General features: G+C 41.6%; 2 protein-coding genes across 2 annotated transcripts; both read right to left on the bottom strand.

The window, feature by feature from the left end:
* Positions 1-1,722: 1,722 nt before the first annotated feature.
* On the bottom strand, positions 1,723-7,157 carry LOC135343683 (uncharacterized). The gene is made up of 3 exons (XM_064540662.1): positions 7,077-7,157; positions 5,981-6,064; positions 1,723-4,998 (listed from the first exon to the last, which is right to left on the bottom strand). The coding sequence occupies exons 1-3, from the start codon at positions 7,140-7,142 to the stop codon at positions 2,212-2,214; spliced, it is 2,937 nt and encodes a 978-aa protein (XP_064396732.1). The 5' UTR covers positions 7,143-7,157; the 3' UTR covers positions 1,723-2,211.
* Positions 7,158-7,179: 22 nt separating this feature from the next.
* LOC135344317 (uncharacterized) lies at positions 7,180-16,823 on the bottom strand. The gene is made up of 15 exons (XM_064541484.1): positions 16,608-16,823; positions 15,067-15,181; positions 11,602-14,965; positions 11,422-11,508; positions 11,284-11,365; positions 11,155-11,231; positions 11,035-11,100; positions 10,927-10,980; positions 10,825-10,878; positions 10,716-10,769; positions 10,240-10,293; positions 8,482-8,553; positions 8,014-8,091; positions 7,851-7,913; positions 7,180-7,311 (listed from the first exon to the last, which is right to left on the bottom strand). The coding sequence occupies exons 3-15, from the start codon at positions 11,623-11,625 to the stop codon at positions 7,180-7,182; spliced, it is 897 nt and encodes a 298-aa protein (XP_064397554.1). The 5' UTR covers positions 11,626-14,965; positions 15,067-15,181; positions 16,608-16,823.
* Between the last annotated feature and the right edge of the window lie 1,693 nt (positions 16,824-18,516).

The following is an 18,516-nucleotide window of genomic DNA, read 5'->3' as shown; positions in this document are numbered from 1 at the left end:
GGGTTCAGGATTTCTTTCTTTATTGCCTCAATCATCATCTCCTTTTTAAACTAGCTGGGTAGACGACCAACAAAGAAATGAAAATGGACACTTACTTTACAAGAAACCATTGACATTTGCTTGCAACAAGGGACCCCTACTGCCCAAAGTCTAGAGTTGGTGCTAGGACTGTATTCCTGTTGAAAAAATAAGCACCAGCACCAGTCTAGTTGGGCGGAGTTCAACTAACGCGCCTCGTTGGTTGGACTCAGAAGATCTTCCTTCCGAAGTAGTTCGTAGTTCAGTCTCCCATTGTACTAACAACTGAGAAAGCACTAGCTTCCTGTAGTTCCCCGGCTAATACAAAACTGGTGGCACTGTACTGCTAGATCTAATAGTGAGACATTCGTCATTCCTATCCACCAACCCGACTTTGGGCACTAGGGGTCCTTTGTTGCAAGCAAATGTCAATGGTTTGTTCAACTATTATTTTGTAAACTCTCCATTACATTTTTTGTCCGTTTTGTATTTCTTTGTTGGTCATCTAGCTAGCTAGTAAAAAAGAAATGATGATTGAGGAAATAAAGAAAGAAATCCTGAACCCTGGGTGAACTTTTATTGAGTAAATTTTGCTCGCGTGAACGGTTATTAACGCGCGTGTACTGAATGTTTGCGCACGCTATTTCGTACTTATCGCAAGCGCATTTTATGTGTAATTTTGAAACGTTTGGCTTTCCATATCATCTAGGATTAAAAGTTTGGGGGGAGGAAGGTTCAGCCCCCCTTCCCCCCACTAGATAAAATCCTGACTCCTACAGTAGTCAATACCAAAAGTTTTTTGGGGCACAACATTTTCAAGGTTCAAGTTCAATCCCTGAAAACCGCAAACATTAATTTTAGTGCCTCGAAGCTGTACGGTAGCTCATTTTGACTCCTGTCTTTAGGAGGTTACACATAATTATTGTATCTATCTGAGGTGGTGTTTGTTGCCAAAGATACCGTATGTGCTCTATCAGAGGCCGCACTCAAATAGTAGCCTCCCTTTCTAGCAAAATGTAACATTTAGTAGCCGCTCTCAAATAGTAGCCTCAGCGAACTTTGAATCTAGCATTTCTGCACGTGGCAGCCTATTATACTAGCTACATGTACGTAGCTACAAGGTACAGGTAGCAGCTTGTTAGTGCTTCACAAAGACTTTCTCATGGCAGAGTTTTAAGTTTATGCAGGGGAAACAACTTTTGATGACAAACTAAAGGTTATTGAATTAGCTGGGGCTAATTAAACGCCGCTCTTGAACAGTGGCCTCTCTCAAATTGGTTCCAACAATGGCAATTCTCTACGTCAAAATTCTCTACATCAATGCGAGGAGTTCAACTAAGATTCATATGCTCTAGCTTTCGAAATAATTATCGCCATTGTTTGTTTTGTTTGTCTTGATAAGCTGATTGTGAGAACCGTAACATATTTTATAGCACCTGCGGCATAATGCATAAGCCACCAGACATCATATTACCGCACCCTCGAACTGCAAAAGCAAATTGTCGCACCTTAGAATTGACATACATGTACATGTAACTTTCAAACAGTAAATTTTCTCACCATTCGACCTTAAAACGGATACTAGTAAATCTTTTGACAAATATTATGCCTAATGAATTTGCTACAAATCCGCCAAAATTAGTACCCTAAAAACGCTAAAATTACTCGTCTATAGAGTGACCTTAGGGTATAACGCAAACAGAATAATACTCTCAACATATTCATGTAATTAGATAACTATTATAACACAAATCATAATTATTGCAAATTAGACCAACAAAAAAAGAATTGTACATAGTAATTATAGTTTCTTAGTGCATTCCAGACACTTCCATGGCTCGTTGTCGCTGAACACACTTTGTGGTATATCCACACAGCGCTCGTGGAACCACTCACCACATCCCTCACACTCAGCCATGTATTCCACGTCTGGATGATCTGGCTTACGGCACACGCAATACACGCCTACTCTAACTGTAAACTTGAAGGTCGTGTCGAGATTTGTTGACGACTGATCACCGAGTGTAGGGAAAAAAGAAAACAAGCACCTTTCCAGGCACTCGCACAGGTGACGTCTGAGCATGTTCGAGTCGGCGTATCGCACACTACAGGGAGATCTTGCCGAAAGTAAATTGAAGGCATTGGCAACACTCAGGACACCACAGTCGGCCCTGTTCTTTTGGAGATCAACGTCTACCATTTTGATCTCGAGCTCGGAGAGAGAGCAGAATGCCAGGCCTGCAATTGTGTTAATTGTGGAAGAAGGTAAACTTGTGTACAATGTGTCGTATACGTGTACAACGTGTTTGTCGCATCCAAGGTTTGATACCAGCACCCAGTGACTGTTTCTGATGTTGAGGATTTGAGCAAAGGGTCCTGTGTGGCCTGTGAATCCACCCTTCGTCTGTTCCAGGGTGGGCGGCTGCAGTCCGGCGATGTTTGGAAATTGCTGAGCCAGCAGTTTCTGCGATGCTGAGATGATGGTATCATCGAGCCATCCATGGTCGATTTCCCACTGATGCGGTTCCAATCCGACTCATGTAGGATATACACAGCGTTATCAATCCAGACACTGTCAGCATTTGGAGGGGACTTAGTTTGAGCGTTGGTGAGGTCGACAATGCCTTCTTCGTTGATTGCCAGCAAAACGCAATCGCATTTCTGCAGATTCTCTGCGTTTTTCCAAGCATCCTTAAGCGTTATTCTACCTTTGTTCCGCCACCTTTTTGTAGAAATTGGGGGAGTTGTTGGTGCGGATATAGTCACCTCTGTTTCTGATTGCATGCCCTCTAGCACACCAGCTATACAGCATAAGCTGTACATGGTGGCTATAGATCCGGGCGTGTGATCGACTATGCGGCAGCACATGTGCATGTCTTTCATATTATGATGTATGCACACATAATCGCCACGCTTTAGACTTGTGTTTTCGTTCCTCTTGGACTTTTTTGAGGCCGCAGTGTCTTTGTTCTTCGTGAACTTTTTTGAGGCCGCAGTGTCTCTGTTCTTCTTGGACTTTTTTGGGACCGCAGTATCTTCGGATTTTATTGGGGGCACAGTATCCTTGTCTGGGTCCACGGGGAGGTCGGGTGGGGGTGCTGGTGCGACAGTCAGGTTGTCATTTTCAGTAACAGTGCTCTTGGACTTTTTTGAGGCCGCAGTGTCTTTGATCTTCTTGGATTTTGGGGGGGGCGGTTTAATGTCCTCTCTCTTGTCCTCCTCGCTGTAGGTGTCCCGTCCGTGTTTCCCGGTCCACAACAATCTCTTTTTGGCGTTTTGTGTTCTCAGTGTTTTCAGCTCCACCCTCCTCTTCTTGCCTTTTGCTGTTTTCGCCCTGGCGAGTCCCTTCATTCTGGTACGGTTGTGACTCTCAAGGTACTCCAACACACCATCATATACAGGAAGACCCAATCGCTGGAGGAGGTCTGTCTTCCAATGGTATTTTAGGCCTTGTTGGTTGCCTTCCTGCGTCATGTTGGCTTGCAGCAGACCTAGGTTAGTGGAGACGTGGTAGTGTAGCCGTTCTAGATGTATGTGCTTGTTCCTGAACCGCATAATGACATTGTGCGAGCTTTCCAACCAGTTAGAGTGGCCACGCTTCAAAATTGGGTGGATTAGCTTGGAGGCCATTTGGGCCCTAACGTGGCACTCAATTTTGTACACCAGCAAGTGGAGAGGGCAAGTCAGTACCTCTCTTGTTGTGTAGTCTTTACCTTCGCACTGAGGCTGGTTCTTGTCTGGGCATTTATTACAGCTGCATACTCTCAGTGCGTGGAATTGGCATTGCCCTCCTTCCCATTTGTGAACACCCTGCACGTGGTGTACCATGTTTAGCAAGCGCTCAGAAAATTCTTGGGGTGAGTCACTGCTCGAGAGAATGTTAGAGAAGTTGTTTCGCGCCCTTTGGCAGAAAGCGTCCGTCATGCATCCGTATCCCACATGGTGTCTTTTGCAACAAACCACAGTGTTTACTTCCGGGAAATCATCTTTGTGTTTATTTTTGTACCAGTTTGTCAAAGTTTTGCTCTTTGAGAAGATCTGCAGTTGGTGGAGGTGAGCTCTGCCGGTGTGTCCTCCGCAGGTCATCACTGCGGCACCTGGGAAAATCTCTTTTAAAGGTTTACTCGATGAAGAGTCTGCATCCTGCCAGTGGATCTCGATGTTCATTCCTTCCTCCTTTGCCGTCTTTACTAGCACTAGTGCCGCATACCCCTCCGCAGATTTAGACGATCCTTTGTACAGCTCTTCATCAATGATTTTGTCACTACCTTTCTGACAGATGTGTAGGTAGTAGAGGAGTGCACCAGTGAAGTAATTCCGTATGGAGTACGTGGCATTCTGGCTGTGGAACCCCCGAGTCATCCAGACGCCATCTGCACAGGTTACTGCGCGTTTCCACGACCCCAGCTCATCGTCGTTCATATCTTTCATACGGTTCTTCTCTCCTTCACACAGTTCGTTTACCATCTTCTCGACAATGGGGTGTAGAGTTCCGATAGTTTTTATGAATTCGGAATGGCTCACCACCTTAATTCCTAAAACATGTTTGAGCACCTTGGCGTACGTTTCGTATGTGCACCCTGCAGCGAGGAATGCCACCTGTGCTGCCAACTTGATGTCATTTTTGGCAAGTGTGGTGTTTCTGGATGAAGTCGGAAATTCCAACATGGTTCGGCATCCAGTGCACATACATACGACAGTAGCTGTTCCTCCCATACCACGAGTCGTTACATCACGAACAACAAGTTTCCCTTGACATCCGGCTGTTTTACACCCCATAGTGTCATTCAATTGTTCAACAAAGTGTTCAAGTTGTCTGGTGTCGACAAAAAGGCAATGGTGTGGGACGGAGTAGGGAGTGAGAGTTTTGGCCTCTTTGACAGGGCTGGGACGCCTTTGTGGGAGTCGAAGCGGAGTTGGAATGTACTCACTCCCGGACTTGTCATCGAAATCGGTGTCACTCGAACTTGACGAAGTCATCTGTGGGTCGGCAAAGACAAATTGGTTAACTAACTAATCAGTGCGTGAATAAGGAAGCATTTAGAGTTAGTTGCATACCGTAGAAAGTCTAAATAGGAGAGCTCTATGCGCATATGTTTGAGGATGCGCTTGTTTGTACTGTTTGTACTGCAGTCATTTTTGAGCCCCACCCAGAAAATCTGCCACGAGTAATGAACTGACTAGCTCTAGTTGTGTTACGTATGCTAAATTTTTCAGGAACATTGTAAGTATAATTTTTATATTGGTTGACCAGCACCTGCAACAAAAGGGTCCTCATCTAACATATTCTCCCTGCTACTCTCAGGCAAGGTAACAGCGTACCCAAGAGTCCCAGCAAGCACAGTACGAGCTGGTTCAATTCTATGGGAAAGCACTAAAATCGACTGCATGCCATACACTTAAAATCAAGATACGTACGCTTATAATCGAGTAAGCACTAATAATCCAGTTTGTACAGTATGATTTGTTGTTTGTGTCTAGCAGCATTGTCTCTTATTAAGGCCACCATCAAGCAACTTTCAGGCATGCAAATTTGCAAGCAACCCGCAAGAAACTCGTTGCATACAATACTTGTACCTTGACCTTAAAAATTGTGGTTAAAAGTTTGTTGTTTGCTACCGCTCTGTTCTGCTGTTTACGAAACTAAGGAAAAGGAGGGGAAATCATCAAAATAGAGTCATTTGGACCAAAAAGTGGATACAAAATTAATTTTTGGACTTTAAATTGTAAAAGCAGGGTCTCTCTTCAACACATTGATCAGTTCACTAGCCTCTACCACTCACAAATGGCCATTTTGATACTTTTTCAGATAATTATAACAGCATGTGATAGTGTGGTTTTTTTATAGCAAATAAATGGTAAATCATAAATCCTTTGATCTTTCAGGCAACAAGTTGCCTACAACCATTGTAGGCAATAAATTGCCTGAAAATTGCCTGGTGTATGGTGGCCTTTCACGTACCTCTGTTCTCTGCATTTTGCGTAAACGCAGTCTCCTTGGGCTTTGTCTTGGAGTTGATTGTACAGGAGGAGTAGACTTCTGTTGCTGTTGGCAATAGAGTGAATCTGAATTACACACTGACAGTACACATACAATGTATGCTGCATTCATCCATGTAAGCATCCTAGAGTTCATTCAGCACAAATGTGTACCGTATTTACTTGATTAAACGCCCGACGTTTATTTCATGTGGAAGTCTGGCGTTTCTTGTTCTGTCTACTCCACAGCAGCTCTTCTTGGCTACTGTCTCAGCTTAAATAGCTTTAATATATATAAGCCATAAGAGTGCCATCTGCATCGGTATCTCTCTTTCTGCTATCGATGCGTCATAAATAGTATCTATTATTCTATGCTGCCATGCTTGCAACTGGTTCCACGTGCTACTTGAGCTCCATCCACAGTGCCACACCCCATACATGAGCGAGTTGAGCGTTTATTAACAAAGACAGGGCCTGGGCGTTTAATCATAGATTGAAGAGTTAGAGGGATAGGAAACGGTTGGTATCTCGAGTAACATCCGCGCTACGCTGCGGTTTAATCGAGGCCATCACAACAATATCTATTTCTACACTCAGTGCATAATAAACTACAAGTAACTGTGCTTAGTCCGTGCAACTCACTTATATTTCAAGGTCTATACCTATTGTAGTAGTCATAACCAGCACGCTTACACGTTACATGTTCCAATAGCTCTAAAACAGCCTTGGGAACATATAACTTTATTGGAAAGTCTCTTTTTACTGGGTGTGGTCAGTCATTAGCAAGTACTACACGTGGCTCATGGACTAGGCGTGTTATAAGTTGCTGAAAGAGATGATGTCTCGAGGAAACACAGCTTTGGGAGTTACCCGGCAAAAATGTGGTTAATAGCCTCGTTCATAGGGCGTAGCGCGGATAATTTTCGAGGCTCCACTGCAGATTCAATGTAAAATTATCACATGCACCACTCCGTTTCCTATCCCTCTAACTCTTCAATCTATGGTTTAATTAAAGTAAATACTTATTAGGTTTCGATTACTCATATACATGTACTACCCGCTGTGATTGCATAATTTACCTGTTTCAGGTCAGAATCCTCCTCTGAACTGAGGCTGTGGTTATCCTGTGAAGGTGAGTAAGTCATTGCAATCACATGACATGTACGTGGAATACGATTCGTTCTAATTTTCTGTAGTAATCCTACTAAGATGCACATAACTTTCATACTGTGATTTATTTACCTGTTTCAGGTCAGAATCCTCCTCTGAACTGAGGCTGTGGTTAGAAGTCGGCCATGGGTCGAAGGCACTCTCCTGTGAAGGTGAGTAAGTCCTTGCAATTACATGACATGTACGATCCGTTTTAAATTTCTATGTATACCGTATATGTGACAGGCGGGGAAATCAATAGTATCTACAGTCCTTCTACTACCTCTCTGTAAAATCTGATGCTTGATCGAAGGCCGCCCTCAAATAAAACATCCCATATAATAGAGCTACTCTCAAACAGTATAACCTCAATGAAATTTGAGGCTACATGAGGTATATACGTATAGTGCTTTTTTGAAAGACTTTCTCATGGCAGAATTTGAGTTTGTGCAGGTGAAAATTACTTACAATGACCAAGTACATACCGATGTGACGTTAATTAACCCCTAGTACATAATAGTGTGCTACAGGGTTAGGACTGAAAGGGTGATGAATTGTAAAGGGTTGAGGTGTTAGTAGGCCTAATAAACGCCTCTCTCGAATTGTATAGCCTACTCTGCCAGCAAAATGAAACATTTAGTAGCCGCAGCCTCTGATTAAGCATATACTGCACATGACTTTTATACCCTGATTGCATAATTTACCTGTTTCAGGTCAGAATCCTCCTCTGAAGTGAGGTTGTGGTTAGAACTCTGCGGCCGACCCTCCTGTGAAGGTGATTAATTAGTCATTGCAATTAGTGTGGGTGTATTCTAGCATACTACATGCGTACACTGTGGTTGTGCTTTTGTTGTAACCATCACTCACCTGTATCTCTCGCAGACATCTCTTCTTTAGAGTAGGGGTCGAGTCGGACTCTTGCAGCCTGGCCTGTTCAGAGTACTCCTGTAGTTAATATCTCGTAAGTATAATAATTATAACCACTCTAGCTATTACAATGTATGTACCGTAATTTCAAGGGTGTACATTTTCGCGGAAATGCCTTTTGAAACGTTTTTGCTTGAGTACATCAATGTCCTATAAGCGCTCAATTATATGAATTATATATGTAGGTAGGATCGATTCACATAACTTTGACTAATTAATTCGTTTCCAATTCCTCTCCACTATATCTACATGTTGCTAATTGTTGTTTGTGGTGAATGTGCCCAACAAAATAATTATATGATGTCCATAGCAAGCACCAAGCACCAAGCACTCTTATAAAAGCAAAATAGTGTACGTACTGTACTATAGCGACAAATTATGTCATGCAGGACGTAAGGACATACACACCTGATATGGGTCTTGACGGCAGAAGCTGCTGGATGGCTCGGTTTTTGGGGTGAGAGGTGAGTCATCAATGTCCTATAATGCAATAAAATATATATAGGTAGGATTCACATACAGTAGCGGTCAAAATAAAGTACCCATTCCATTTACGTAGTACGTCTGTAGTACGTTCGAAGCGTTTCCGTTTTGACACCGTATCAAAAGCGTTGAATTTATCGTACCGTTGCTAATTACCGTTGCACGTTGCAAGTACGTTTTGCAGAAAAGTTTTAGAAAACTAACAAAGAGACAATCCTAGTCATCTCGAGTATTGTAGCTAGTCTAGCTACTTAGCTATGCTATGGCTAGCTGTAGGCCTAGCTCTAGATCTACAACAAAGACATAAAACACACCATTCACTTAACCTTCTCATCAAAAAGGATGTCTGCAGTCTCTATAGAGTCCTATCTCTGTTCTACAAGGTTAGAAAACGCTAGCTAGCTAGCTATAATATCTAACAGCTAACTACTGCAAAAGTTCTAGCTAGCTAGCTGCGTGCAGAGCTGCATGGGTGTGGCCGAAGGAAAAATTTAACGGTTAATTAGAAAAAAAACGCAACGGTACATAGCGTATCTTGTATTTTCGACTGCCAGCTATGGAACTCAGTCATATATAACTATGCAAATTTGGAGCCAAAGGGGCCCCTTTCCCCCTCCCCTGTATGACACCCTGAGTATCTATGCTAATTGTTGTAACGTGTCCGACAAAGTAAATAATAGTTAGACACTGTTTTGGAGGTGTCGCTGAGGGCTTCTAAATGGACACCGACAAGACAGTGTCTAGATACTACTGCTCTGAGGCACTTTTCCCATGTACTTCCCACGTAGATCTTATCAACTAGTGTCTAATTACATTTAGTGCTGATCACATGATCTCCAGCCAATCAGCTTATCTGAAAGCAGTCAGGTGACCATGGATTAAATAACTTAATCCACACTTAAGTGTGCTTTAAGTTGGTTTGTTAATGCACACTTTTTATCAAACAACCATAATACAAGCAGATTGAATCTGAATGTCATCATAATTATAACATAATTATAATAATAATACAAGCAGATTGAATATGTACATAAGCAAAGCTGAAAAGTATTAGAAAGTTGAATGTTATTGTTTTGACTTGTTTCATGTGTACCAAATTGCTGACTTGATCATAGCATCGTTTTTTCGTCCGTCTGAAGAAATAGGCTCAGCTTGCTTCGAAGATGTACATACCTGTACCTAAGCCAGATCCATATAATCGTTTCATCAAAGGTGCTTCGAATATCATAGCTTTCCAAAAGAGCAAACCAGATACTCATTGCCATATAGTTTGCGCACAAAGTTTCCCACCCAGTAAGCCAGATCAGCTGGAGGCATATCCAGTAGTGGGATCGGGACTGTTGGTCAGCAGGAGAAATAAGTCGAGAACATGCCCAGTCAGTCCAGATAGCTTTAGATCGTATCTCCTTCTCCTTTGCATCAGTTACTGGATCTACAAACCTACTAAAACTTGCTATTACGTCTAGCTAGCTAGCTAGCCACCAGCAACTGATTTAAAATGTAGCTAGATCTAGCTGCCACGAGGCTAGAGCTCACGTGACAGCACTAAATCCTTTAGAACACACCTAGCCAAGTCACGTGTTTTAATCTCGGATTAAAACACTTAATCTTGGCTAGGTGTGTTCTGAATAATACGTATATAGCTCAAATATAATCAAATTATGCAGACGTACATGTACAAACCTGATATGGGCTGGATGGCTTGGTTGTTGGGGTGAGAGGTGAGTCATCAATGTCCTATATTTTTCTAAGCTCAGTTATATAGATAGGAATCACATAGACTGATCATAGATAGAGTAGAAGGGGATTGGCAACGGAAGTGGTTCACGTGATGTTTTACAATTAATGAAGTCTATGTAGAGCTCAGAAACAATCCGTGTTTCGCTTTCTACCCCGGGTAAGTTTACCGACTTATTGAGTCTAATCATAGTCTATGCATGTGTCTCAAAGACCCCTCTAACACTTAAACAAATGCATCAGAAACACAATCTTGATTGTCATGAAGTAGCTAGTCTAACAAAGAGCGATTTTTCATGCTTGTGTTACTATCATATAGCTAAGGTTGTGTCACTAAGTAGTATGCTGTGTCCCAAATGGCCACAAGTATTTGATGAAGTTGATTTGTATCCTTAATGTACACTTGCAGACAGGTCACTTACTCCTTCCACTGTCTCTCTCTGCACTTGGTCCGTCTCTTCTTCAGTTTGGGTGGTCTGTTGGGGTTTGGTGTTGTATCCTTTAATGTACACTTGCAGACAGGTCACTTACTGCCTCCACCATCTCTCTCTGCACTTGGCCCGTCTCTTCTTCAGTTTGGGTGGTCTGTTGGGGTTAGGTGTTATAATGTACACTTGCAGACTGGTCACTTACATCGTTGATCTTGGGTGTCCCACTGCCTAGGTTGGGTGTCCCACTGCCTAGGGTCTGTTGGGGGTTTGGTGTATCCTTATAATGTACACTTGCAGACAGGTCACTTACATCGTTGATCTTGGGTGTCCCACTGCCTAGGTTGGGTGTCCCACTGGGTGTTTCACTGCCTACGGTCTGTTGGGGGTTTGGTGTATCCTTATAATGTACACTTGCAGTCAGGTCACTTACCTCTCTAACTAAACTCCTCACTAGCTCGGCAGCTTTGCTTTTCCTCATTATTTCCTTTCTCAAATTAATTGGAGTTACTGAAAAAAAAAGAGCATGAGGTTGCTTTTTTTTTACCTTTGCAATGCTTACTATCACTGAACTTAGAATAGTTGCTGCTTGGGAGAACACGATGGTTGGGCGTCAGTGTTGTTATGGTTTTATTGTCAACATCCTATTTTTATTTTATGCAGTGATATCAGCTGCTAGGACGCCTTTAATACAACACACCTTCACAACAGGAATGGCATACGGCTTCCCCCTTTTGCCAACAAATCCGTTGATTTTGCCATCACTGCTTCCACTGTTCAGAGTGTTCTATGTAACACACAGAGGGCCAACATTTACATTTAAGAAGTAAGGTTAAGCTTTGCATATAAAGGACACACTACACATCCTACTGTCACTTACCTGAGGCCGAGGATCACTGTCCATCGTGGTAGAAGACACACGTAGGATCAGTAGGATGTGAAATGTGAAGTAGGATGGCTAGTAGGATGAGAAGACACTGTAGGAGCTAGGAAAAAGAAGTAGCTGCGATCGATCTAGGATCACTTCTGACACGTGGCTAGGGCTTCTTCTTTGTCGCCTCCGCGAATCACTTGTCATCATTGTCAAAAGTACCGTACCCTATCATACATACCCATCCTACCCCATCCTACTTTTGACAATGATGACAAGTGATTCGCGGAGGCGACAAAGAAGAAGAAGATGTACGACAAGGTAGGATGGCTGAACAAACCAGTCCTACACTGGATTGTTCATCCTTCCGTGGTAGGATGGGGTCCGATAAGATAGGAGACCTCATCCTACTACAACTTACACTTCGTGAGGGTGTTCAGTGTGGTTCAACTCCTCCGAACCTCTTCGAACTATGCGAATTTAGTGCTAGAAAAAAGTTGAATTAAAGAGCACCACTAAAGATCCCTTTTTTGGGAATATGCTAAGCGTTACAGAAATTTTAATTTTAGGCATACATTCCCTTATGATTGGTGATCACCCCAAGAGCATTAGTTTTGGATCAGGTGGATGTATAGCTTTTGTGTGCATGAATGTGTAGTCACCTATTTTTACCTCACAATTGTTATTGGCCCGGTAGTAGATTGTGGTGAAGGGCCTGTAGGCCCGAGATATTTAACTACTACAAATGCTGTTTCATCTATATTTTATATAGCAATACCTCGCAAGCCAAAACTTACTGAGTACGCTGAAGAAAAGAAGACAGAAGAATACCGAAGAATACCCCTCCTCTCTACACCCCTACACGTCACCGCCCTCGTAAATGTTATTGGCTGTTCCGGCTATATATACACTCTTGTATGCCTCACCAGCTTCTCTCCATCTAAGACTGTCTGATTAGAGTGCTAAACTAATCATAATTATAGCTGTAATAATCATTTTTATCGTGTAAGTTTTTGTTAATGTTGTTCGGTTTGATCCCACTCGTTTTACACTTAGAAAGCAACTGGCAGTGCTGTGGAGTGTTTTGCTGTCTCCAAGTGTATGTAATTATACTTAATGAATTGGAAATTGAAATGTACGCTCACCAGCCTAGTATATATAGAAACTTCGTACAACTGATTCATCAAAAGTGAAAACAATTAAGAAAGTTACATGGTGTATTATGTATCTTGTCGTGTGAATGATCATGGTTATTGCCTCAAACTAGTGGACTTCTTGATGGTTTTATTTTTCATTTAATTTTAAGTTGGCAGCAAAAGAGAAGCCTCTGACAGTCTTGATTGTCACCAAGTCTTGATTATTGTTCCTCAGATAATTGCAATTATTGACTGTGTGAACATGCATAATTATATGGTTGATTCGCGATCAAAATGTTGTCTATCATACATGTAACTCGGGATCCTGAACCGGTTGATATACATCCATTGTGTTACACCCATTAATACTTTTCTTGAGGAGGTGTTGTACGGCACAAAACAATGTGCATAAAAAGGGGACGCTGCTGATATGATGCTGGTATGCAGCTGAATCAATAAAATAATAATCTATTATCACACATCCTACCACGTCATACACGGATTGTGCATCCTACCCCATCCTACTACAACCTTAATTCTTCGTCCTACACTGGATTGTTAAGCCATCCATCCTAAAGTACCCTATCATACATCCTACCACGTCCTACACTGAATTGTTCATCCATATATACAAGAAGGATCATTTACAACTTGAGACTCTATTAAAGTGAGCATAATCACACAATTAACGAGCTAACAACACTTGTTCAATTGTCTTCACTTCCGATACGCAATCCTCCAACAATTCACTCTTAAACTTCCCGGACGTGATCAGGGACTCAACGAACTTGTTGGTTCGAATTTCATCTGGTTCCGTTCTCCATTCTCGTGAGTGGTACGAGCTAGAGCTGGTGCTGGTATTCAATATCCGGGCCGCCATCCAGCCCAGCTGGAACAGGTCAGTCCTGGCACCGTCGTCTCTCCATGTAGAGTGGTCGAGGTTGTACATGCAGCTGTGTGTTATGGTTCTAAATAAGCCATGTGCGAATTCGGTTGGATCTGATAGCGAGGCCCTATCTACGTCGATAAAAACTGGTGTGAAATTTGAAGAAAACAAAACGTTCTCCATTCGCACATCGTTGTGCGCAATATTCATGCCATGCAGCTCATCAAGCGCGGCCTTCACACAAAGCATGAACTCTTTGAAGCACAATCGAGCTTCTTCCTTGCTAAAGCAATGGTACGGAACATAGGTGTACTCGACAATCATCGGCGCAAGTGAACATGTCTGGACATTAACAGTCAGCGTAGGTGCTGTTCTACCGAATGCTTTTTGGACTATCATAATTGAATCTTTTTCAGCAAGGGTATGAATTACTTTGTACACAGTATTCTTGGAGAGAAAAAGAATGTGAGAGGTTGAATACAGCTGCTTGGGTGGTTGATATTCCACAAAAGTAGCACCAGCTTCAGAAGCAACCAGAGCAGCAGCATTATGTAACTCAATCTTGGTCAGCTTTACGAGGTGGCGCACAATCGACGTAATTGGTAAAACTTGACTGCACTTCAGTTTAATTTGGGACTTCATGTATTCAATACCTTGTTTGATTTCTGGAAAACGTTTGAGAGTGACCAGAAATGTCAGGCTTTTGATGCTGACTTTTATTGAAGTGATGCATTGCTTGTTTGTTAAATTTGGTAAAGCAAATACTTCAACGTAATCTAGTTCTGTATTTTCTCGTAGATTCCTTAATAGGTCCGTCGCGACTAGAACAGACTTTCTCTCTGTCCATAACATTAGAGAGGATTGAATTTCTGCGACCTGTGAGATTTCCTTAAAGTTTGATTTTTTTACTATTTGTATATCGGGTAGCTTTAAATTTGATGATACTATGTCGGCTTGATTGTCAGAATCAGGTAGTGGTAGAGCAACGGTTTTCAGGACCATCCAGTCACCGCTCAATCGACAATCCTCTAAGATCTTTTCGAAGCACACTTTACCTACAGAGTCGCTATTTCCTTTTGACACTGACATGCTGTTGGCTATCATATAATCAACATGCTCAAGATTATGATCAACACTCTTCAAGTTCAGCTCTTTGAAAATGTCCCATAGTGAGTAGGTTTTTATCTCAATACCTTGTTTTTCCCCCCCCCCCAACAGGTAGTAGCCATACAAGTTCAGATCAATCGCTCTAGAAAAAGAACTTGAGGAAGATTTTTCCCCGTCTATGGCGGTAGACGATCTGGATGGTATAGGTGCAACTGCTGATGACAAGCGAGTATTGTGGAAATGCCTATGAAAAGAAAGAGGCAAAAGAGGTGATACAGTAATACAGAACAAAATCAAAGGGTCATATGTGAGCACACGGTCACCTAAAACGCGTAAAAAACTTACGACGGTTTCTTCGGCATCGACATAGATCTACTTGCTCCACGGAACTGGTTGAGAGAAGGAAAGGGAGATGGAGGAAAGTGAGTAGAGGCTAGACTGACTGCTCTTGACTTCTGGGCTGCACAATGGAATGTATTACGTCACTTTACAACCTGAAAAACCACAAAAATGTAACCACATCCGCATTCACTGCCTAACCACATCACTGCTCAATGCTCAACCGCACATAAACTTTCATTATTTGCTGCCTCCTATCTAGACCACATGATACTTGTGTAAAGAGTGCCCAGACGGTCTCTCCCCAAGAGAGGGCGGCTGGTTCACGAGACTAGGGCACTACTACGGTGGCCCTGAGAGCTACTAGTAGTTGACATTCGAAGTAGGTAGTTCGGTTGGCTTAGTTATTTCGTAGTAGGTAGTTGGGTTGGCTTAGCTATTTCGTAGTAGGCAGTTGGCTTAGCTATTTCGTAGTTGATAGTTGGCTAAGCTATTTCGTAGCAGGTAGTTGGCTTAGCTATTTCGTAGTTGATAGTTGGCTAAGCTATTTCGTAGTTGATAGTTGGCTTAGCTATTTCGTAGTTGGTAGTTGGCTAAGCTATTTCGTAGTTGATAGTTGGCTTAGCTATTTCGTAGTTATGCCTCGAGGCGTAGCCGCACGAGGGATACGGTAAAGCTGACTGTGTGTGTGTGTGTATTCCAGCTATAACTGCTCAACAGTTACAATGCGACGAAAACTAACAGCTTCTATAGGCTTCTAGCCACGTTCTCTTGGATTTTGATTCGTGGATTAGCAAACTAAAGCTTCTTTCTCGAGTTATGGCTAGTTTGACTCACATTGAAGGCTGTTGCAGTCTCTTCAGGATCTTTCATAGCATCATCTGTCCTCACAAACTTTCTATTCAACATATGAGTTAGCCTTGCACTCAAGCGCTAGCTTTTTGTTAGCTACAATACTCAGAAAATATCTGTTAAAACAGCTAGCTAGCAGTAGCCATTATTGGACACACCCTTATATGGATGTAATGCGCATGCGCGCTCATTCCCCACGTGTGAGAAAATAATATCCAGATCCAGATCCTCCTGGCAGAATCAAGCCACAAAACACTACCATATAACAATATAGATAACAATATGCATGTACACAGGTCTTTTCTTCTTAGATATTATATACACTGAACTACAGATCCTGGAAGAATCAATTTTCTTCTTTCTTGAGGTCCTGGTAAGCCACATAATACAATAAATAACAACAATAGATGCATGTAAATAAGTCTTTTCTTCTCAGTGACTTTATATAGATAAGCTAACTTTAATATAAAATTCATTATAGAAACTAATAACACTCTAATACTTCAGAGTGAAAGCAAAAACATGGCGAGAGGCATTAGCACAGCGCCAGCTTGAACACTAGTTGATAGTTGGCTAAGCTATTTCGTAGTTGATAGTTGGCAAGCTATTTCGTAAGTTTAAACTATACAGCAAAATCCAGCAAATCCGCCATAAAAAGTAACCAGACATTGTATAATCACGACAAGAACGCGAACCTGTTTTGTTGAGAGAGATGGTATAGTAGGTTGAGACGGTAGAGCTGGTAGGTTGAGACGGTAGAGCTGGTAGGTTGAGAGGGTAGAGCTGTAGGTTGAACTCTCGCTAACGGTAAGGTTGAGCTATAAGACGGTAAGGTAGAGCCAGTTTATATAGTAGTACTTCGGCCTCCAGTTTTGGTGAGTAGCTCACGAGGGCAGATCACGTGATAGCCTTCCTGTTATTATCCCCCACTACGTACAGTGCAACAACCAAAGAGAGTAGAACTTTTGATTTTTTACGTTTTTGTGAATATCTTCTAAACTAAATGTGATTGGAACAATTTGAGTGCAGGTACTGAAAGTTCAACTCTTGGCGCTTCCATTGGACCACCACCTGTTACATCATATGACATCATCACTCCAAGATGGCTGCTACAATATGTGTACATTGAAAATATGTTAGGCATGAAACTATCTTATATGTTTGAGTTAAGATCTGAAATTTGTTATGCAAGTACTTCATTACCTTGCACATCTTTTGAGCTCTTACGGAAGTGCAGGCTACTAGTAAGTTCTGAGATATACAAAGTTTTGTAAATTTATAGTGCCAAATGTGTTAGGCATTGATTTTTCGAGTTCATGCTAGTTAAGGTCTGATTTTTGGAGAGCATGTACTCCAATAGCCTCCTCCACAGCCTCCTGAAATTCCTGTATTATTATGTATATACATTGGTTAATAACATGCACAGTTACACTATAATTATGTAACGTTCTTGGGCCTTTAATAATACAACCTATAATTATTATACATACCAGACAGGCTTCAATGTGGGGCTGTCAAATGTCGTGTCGTTGAAATCAGAGAAGTCAAGGGAATCGTACACGAACACATTCTTCATTCCAAAGTCGATTACCTATAGTATAATTATACACATGCATGATATTGTTATTATGATATTGTTATATAATTATGCCTGTATATACGTAACATAGTAATACATACATATTAAAAACTAAATGCTAAAAATGCGAGCGGCTATTATCATTGCATCACACAATAAATTCGAGGCCCGAAACAATTCCCATTGAAATTGCGGGATTTGTAGCATGCAATTAGAGTGGGCGTAATCTCGATCGAATATACGGTAATTATAAGCTCACCAATAGCATGTAATGCCGTTCACATAGTACAGGTAACAGAGCTTTTCCAGTTTGGAAGACTGTGCCCTGTATAAATAATAATTCATACTAATAATTGTATGTATATATATATAGATGCTTAAAACGTACTGGAATGTTTTTAACTGCTCCCATAACACCTGACATATCAGCAGATTGCATCAGGTAGTACAATGAAGAAGACATTATCCAAACTGCATTCTGAATTTACATTACAATTATATTAATTAAAACTATAATTATGATTTAAACAAACCTCATCAATGCATAGGACACAGGACAGCATCAATGCGTACAGATCAACCAACTGCATATAATATATAATTATAGGGATCAGCACACGCATGTATGCATTATAAAATCGACAGTGACATATTAATTACATACACCAAAATAATCAACTGATATTCATACCTCACAGTTAATGAACAGTCCATTGGTTAACTCTACAAAGTGCTGGTAGGTAATCGAATAAGGTGGTAGCTTCATCATCACATCGGAATAAATCAATTGAGTAAATTCATACTTTGCACTTAATATTTACCATCTGAGTTTGGAGCTTGATGGATGGTCAAATCACTGGAACTGTATAATACGTAACAAATATAATAAGAGCATGATTCCTGCAATCTGAGCTTTCCTCACTCTCTCTCATTTCTTCTTCAATCTCTAGTATTGCAGCATCATCACTGCCAACTTCATCGTCACTGCTCATAAGCTCATCCATGTAGCCAGATCTATTGTATAG

Source organism: Halichondria panicea, chromosome 11, assembly GCF_963675165.1.
Source record: "Halichondria panicea chromosome 11, odHalPani1.1, whole genome shotgun sequence".
In the NCBI taxonomy this organism is placed as follows: Eukaryota; Metazoa; Porifera; class Demospongiae; order Suberitida; family Halichondriidae; genus Halichondria; species Halichondria panicea.
The sequence above is the reverse complement of the archived record's forward strand: the minus strand, read 5'-3'. Positions and strand labels throughout refer to the sequence as shown.

Excerpts from the sequence above, each read along its gene's own strand:
- LOC135343683 (XM_064540662.1), bottom strand. The coding sequence starts at position 7,142 with ATGACTTACTCACCTTCACAGGATAACCACAGCCTCAGTTCAGAGGAG. Across the intron at positions 6,065-7,076 it reads AGGATTCTGACCTGAAACAG|CAACAGAAGTCTACTCCTCC; the intron begins GTAAATTATGCA and ends TATTGCCAACAG. Across the intron at positions 4,999-5,980 it reads GCAAAATGCAGAGAACAGAG|ATGACTTCGTCAAGTTCGAG; the intron begins GTACGTGAAAGG and ends GCCGACCCACAG.
- LOC135344317 (XM_064541484.1), bottom strand. The coding sequence starts at position 11,625 with ATGGACAGTGATCCTCGGCCTCAG. Across the intron at positions 11,101-11,154 it reads TGAGGAGTTTAGTTAGAGAG|ACCGTAGGCAGTGAAACACC; the intron begins GTAAGTGACCTG and ends AACCCCCAACAG. Across the intron at positions 10,879-10,926 it reads GGACACCCAAGATCAACGAT|ACCACCCAAACTGAAGAAGA; the intron begins GTAAGTGACCAG and ends TAACCCCAACAG.